This window comes from Chelonia mydas, chromosome 21, assembly GCF_015237465.2.
Source record: "Chelonia mydas isolate rCheMyd1 chromosome 21, rCheMyd1.pri.v2, whole genome shotgun sequence".
Classification (NCBI taxonomy): Eukaryota; Metazoa; Chordata; order Testudines; family Cheloniidae; genus Chelonia; species Chelonia mydas.
Genome location: NC_051261.2, coordinates 18,371,978 through 18,377,586, shown reverse-complemented (window position 1 = coordinate 18,377,586; position 5,609 = coordinate 18,371,978). Strand labels below are relative to the sequence as shown.

Below are 5,609 nucleotides of genomic sequence, written 5' to 3'. Positions count from 1 at the left end.
TTGCTCATAGTCTCAGGGTCTAACAGATCGCCATATAGGGGGTCAGGAAGAAATTTTTCCCCAGTTCAGAACGGCAGTGACCGTGAGGATTTTTGCCTTCCCCTCCAGTGTGGGGATATAGGTCACTTGCCAGGATTATCTGGTCTCTCTCATTTAATCATTACCCTGCTATTATGGGGGCCTCTAGCACTGTGGCACCTTCGTCCCTCCTATTCTCTGCCTGTGGCACACAATAGTATAGTCTCTTGTGGGACTCATTTACTTTGGTCTCATTTCTGTTGGGTTTAGTGTGTGGTGCTGGGTGGTGTTGGTGGCCAGTGATATACAGGAAGTCAGACAAGATGACCTGGTGGTTCCTTCTGGCCTTAAACTCTAGGACTAAGAATCGTAGGAAATAAACAGAAGACACCTATTCAGTTATCATGACTAAGGCTTCAGATCATTCATAGAAGTCACGGCTTCCGTGACCTCCAAGAATTTTGCAGTGCTGATGCAGCTGACCCCGGGACCACCCCAGCAGCTGGGGAAGCCCTGGGCCAGCCGCTGCTCTGGCAGCCAGTCCCTGGCACTGCCCTGGAGCAGTGGTCCAGGACTGCTGAGGGGGACCCCGGGCCGCTCCCCCCAGCGGCAGTCTTCAGGAGTGCCCCCCTCCCAGGAGAGAAGATTTAGTCTCAGGTATTTTTAGTAAGTTGCCCATAACCTGTCCATGACTTTTACTAAAAATACCCGTGACTACACCGTAGCCTTAATCATGACTCCTTCCCACCCAAATCCTTTCTAGTGCTTCATCTGCTAGTTTGAATCTCTCATGTGAACAGGCTTCCACTGTTTGCCTCTTTTACTTTTTACATGTTCACTTACCTGCTCCTCTGTGATCTGCATGTAGAGAATGATGTAATATATCAGCTCTGGCAAAGCTTTCTTCACTGTGCTTTTAAATTTGTGATTTTCCAACAAGGCATGTACAAACTCAAATATGCTGAACACTAGGTTTTCAAAGCCCAATACTTCACCTGAACAAAGAAACAAGGAGGAAGTTTCACAACTGACTGTGTCGAATCATGGCCCTGCATAAATGACTGGCAAATATTAATATTACAATCTGTTAACAGGTCAGGCAGGATAATCTCTGGTCTCACTTCTGGGGTAGTGAGAGCTGGGACTACTGCAGATGCAACACTGTTCCACCTTAAGAGTAGCCTGCCGCCCCCTTGCATTTCATAGCACCCTCTTGGAATGATTAAGTGGCAACACTGTCCAGTTTTGACAGAAGTCCTGTGTTCTTCATGACCAAGGAGCTAGAAAACCCCTGGCCATATGTGTAATTTTTAACAGAGAAGAAAATGATTGCATTTTTAAAAGAATGTAACTAGTGTTTAGTTACCTTTAACAATAGCCTTACTCTTCAATGCTAGCTGGAAAAATCAATAAACTACCATCCTTTGGTGTAACTCACAGAATGTCATAAACCCCACTCCACCACCACAATTGCATATAAGCGAACAGTATATACAGAAACAGGAATATAAATTTGTCTAGGTCGTTGTTCTGAAATCAGTAACTGTTGAGATGAGTTTCCCTACTCTCTCCCTACAGAAAACAGAAGTGTATCATGACTAGCACTTACCATCAGAATCCACAGGGTCCTCTACCTCTTCTGTATAATTCACTTCTGTTCTCACATAGGTATAGCAAGTAGTTAAGTAAATAAGAGCAACCGTTTAGCTTACACGTTACTCGAGGATTGCTTCTATTCAGTAACAAACCCGCTCAAATTATTAAGTCCTTATATGATTTCCTAAAGCAAATTAGTTTTCACTTTACAGCAAAAAGTCATTGTATTTCAAGTAGAATAATTAAATATGAAATGCATAAAAGCACAAGTGACCTATATTAAGTTTTCCAAGTAGATTTGTTAAAGACAGACAATATATTATGTTCATTGACAAATTTCGGATGACCCCTTTTGATTCATTTTAAAAATCCACTGAGGATAGTGTGTGGATGAGGGAAGGTATGATCTAAAACTTCATTCTCACTAATGAGATTTCAATATAAATGGAACCATAGGGCAGAAAGTTTGGTTTCTAACTGAAAATTTACACCAGCAGGGGGTGGAGTCTAAGAGAGAGATTTAAGTTACAAGTCAAATTAAAAGTGATCCACTAGAAAATATTTCTCAGTGATACGGACACCCAAAACACCATTCTGTGAAGCTAAAACCTTCTAGCAATTCCTCCTACAACAACAATCCTCTATGCTCCTAAACATAGCTGTATGTATCAGCTGTATATACCATCCAACATATAGCAGCAAGATTTTAGAACACAAGATGTTCTGATAGGTGGAAAAACATGTTCCAATATGGTGATTAGCTCATTACTCAATGAGGGGGGGGAAGACAATAACAGAAAATGTGGAAATGGCACAGGTGCTTAATGACTTTGTTTTGGTTTTCACCAAGAAGGTTGGTGGCAATTGGATGTCTAACATAGTGAATGCCAGTGAAAATGAGGTAGGATCAGAGTCTAAAATAGGGAAAGAACAAGTCAAAAATTACTTAGACAAGTTAGAGGTCTTCAAATCACCAGGGCCTGATGAAATGCATCCTAGACTACTCAAACAGCTGACTGAGGAGATATCTGAGCCATTACCAATTATCTTTGAAAAGTCATGGAAGATGGGAGACGTTCCAGAAGACAGGAAAAGGAAAATAAGGACAATTACAGACCAGTCATCTTAACTTCTGTACCTGGAAAGATAATGGAGCAAATAATTAAGAAATCAATTTGCAAACATCTAGAAGAGAATGAGGTGATAAGTAACAGTCAGCATGGATTTGTCAAGAACAAATCATTCAAATCAACCTCATACCCTGTCAAAGAAAGCTAACAAGCCTTGTGAATAGGAGAGAAGCGGTAGATGTGGTATATCTTAACTTTAGTAAGGCTTTTGATACTGCCTCACATGACCTTCTCATAAACAAACTAGGGAAATACAACCTAGATGGAGCCACTATAAGGTAGGTGCATAACTGGTTGGAAAATCGTTCGCAGACAGTAGTTATAAGTGGTTCACAGTCATGCTGGAAGGGCATAATGAGTGGGGGGGATCAGTTCTGAGTCTGCTTCTGTTCAATATCTTCATCAGTGATTGAGATAATGGCATAGAGAGTACATGTATAAAGTTTGCAGACGATACCAAGCTGGGAGTGGTTGCAAGTGCTTAGGACAGGATTAAAATTCAAAGTGATCTGGAGAAACTGGAGAAATGGTCTGAAGTAAATAGGATGAAATTCAATAAGGACAAATACAAAGTATTCCATTTAGGAAGGAACAATCAGTTGCACACATAAAAAATGGGAAATGACTGCTTAGGAAGGAGTACTGTGGAAACGGATCTGGGGGTCATAGTGGATCACAGACTAAATAAGAGTCAACAGTGTAACGCTGTTGCAAAAAAAAGCAAACATCATTCTGGGATGTATTAGCAGGAGTGTTGTAAGCAAGACACGAGAAGTAATTCTTCTGCTCTACTCTGCGCTGATTAGGCCTCAACTAGAGTACCGTGTCCAGTTCTGGGCGCCACATTTCAGGAAAATGTGGACAAATTGAAGAAAGTCCAGAGAAGAGCAACAAAAATGATTAAAGGTCTAGAAAACATCACCTATGAGGTAAGGTTGAAAAAACTTGGTTTGTTTAGTCTGGAGAAGAGAAGACTGAGTGGGGACATGATAACCCTTTTCAAGTATGTAAAAGGTTGTTACAAGGAGGAGGGAGAAAAATTGTTCTTCTTAACCTCTGAGGATAGGACAAGAAGCAACGGGCTTAAATTGCAGCAAGGGCGGTTTAGATTGGACATTAGGAAAAACTTCGCAACTGTCAGAGTGGTTAAGCACTGGAATAAATTGCCAAGGGAGGTTATGGAATCTCCATCATTGGGGATTTTAAGAGCAGCTTGGACAAATACCTGTCTGGAATGGTATAGATAATACTTAGTCCTGCCTTGAGTGCAGGGGACTGGACTAGATGATCTCTTGAGGTCCCTTCCAGTTCTATGATTCTATGATAAAAGAGAAAGACTATGCCTGGGCTATTGAGATAAAGTAGCCTGGGGTTCTGCAATCTCTAGAAGAACCATAGCCTCTCCAGTCAAAAGGGTGAGTGTGGAATTCCTTCACTCACTTCTTTAACTACTACTGAAATATGCTGTCCTGTTCCGATGTTCACACTTTTTAAAAAAAGGTACTGAAATATTGGAGAGGGTTCAGAGAAGAGCTTCAAGAAGGTTTCATGGTCTGGAAAACCTGCTTTACTAAAGAAGCTTAATCTGTATAATTTATCCAAAAGAAGATTAAGATGTCACGTAAGTACAGGGAAAAGCTATCAGATAGAGCAGGGGTGGCCAACCTGAGCCTGAGAAGGAGCCAGAATTTACTAATGTACATTGCCAAAGAGCCACAATAATACATCAACAGCCCCCCCATCAGCTCCCCTCCCCCAACCCTCAGCACCCACCGGCAACCCCGCCAATCAGTGCCTCCTCTTCCCTCCCTGCACCAACTGATCAGTTGTTTTGTGGCGTACAGGAGGCTCTGGGAGGGAGGGGGAGGAGTGAGGGCATGGCAGGCTCAAAGAAGGGGATGGAGTGGGGGCAGGCCTGTGGCAGAGCCAGGGGTTGAGCAGTGAGCACCCCTGGCACATTGGGAAGTTGGCGCCTGTAGCTCCAGTCCCGGAGTTGGTGCCTATATCAGGAGCTGCATATTAACTTTTGAAGAGCCACATGTGGCTCCGGAGCCACAGGTTGGCCACTCCTGAGATAGAGGACTTCTTAATTTAGCAGACAAAGGCATAGCAAGATGTAACTGCTGAAGTCAGAAAAATTCAAACTGGAAATAAGATGCATATTTAACAGTGAATATAACCAGCCACTGTACCAAGTTCTTGCCAGCTAGTTAAAAAAGTATGGATTGGATGAATGGACTATAAAGTGGACAGAAAGCCGGCTAGATTGTTGGGCTGAACGGATAGTAATCAACAGCTTGATGTCTAGTTGGCAGCCGGTCTCAAGCGGAGTGCCGCAGAGGTTGGATCTTTATTAATAATCTGGATGACGGGATGGATTGCACCCTCAGCAAGTTCGCAGATGACACTAAGCTGTGGGGAGAGGTAGATACGCTGGAGGGTAGTGATACGATCCAGAGAGACCTAGACAAATTAGAGGATTGGGCTAAAAGAAATCTGATGAGGTTCAACAAGGACAAGTGCAGAGTCCTTCACTTAGGACAGAAGAATCCCATGCACCGCTACAGGCTGGGGACTGACTGGCTAAGCAGCAGCTCTGCAGAAAAGGACCTGGGGATTACAGTGGACGAGAAGCTGGATATGAGTCAGCAGTGTGCCCTTGTTGCCAAGAAGGCTAACAGCATATTGGGCTGCATTAGTAGGAGCATTGCCAGCAGATAGAGGGAAAGGATTAATCCCCTCTATTCAGAACTGGTGAGGCCATATCTGGAGTATGGCGTCCAGTTCCCTCCCCCCCGCTACAGAAAGGATGTGGACAAATTTGAGAGTCCAGCGGAGGGCAATGAAAATTATCAGGGGGCTGGG

General features: G+C 43.2%; 1 protein-coding gene across 9 annotated transcripts in view; it reads right to left on the bottom strand.

Annotated features, from left to right (window-relative positions):
* IPO9 (importin 9) overlaps window positions 1–5,609 on the bottom strand; it is a 163,509-nt gene that overhangs the window by 81,555 nt on the left and 76,345 nt on the right. For all 9 annotated transcript variants that reach the window (XR_005223189.2, XM_037884733.2, XM_037884732.2 and 6 more), the window contains 2 exons: window positions 1,628–1,686; window positions 862–1,013 (listed from right to left, as the gene is read on the bottom strand). Coding sequence is in view for 8 of the 9 variants with exons in the window: in XM_037884733.2 (XP_037740661.1) it covers window positions 862–1,013; window positions 1,628–1,686 (211 nt within the window). In the remaining variant the exon portion in view is untranslated. The remainder of the gene's footprint in view (window positions 1–861; window positions 1,014–1,627; window positions 1,687–5,609) is intronic.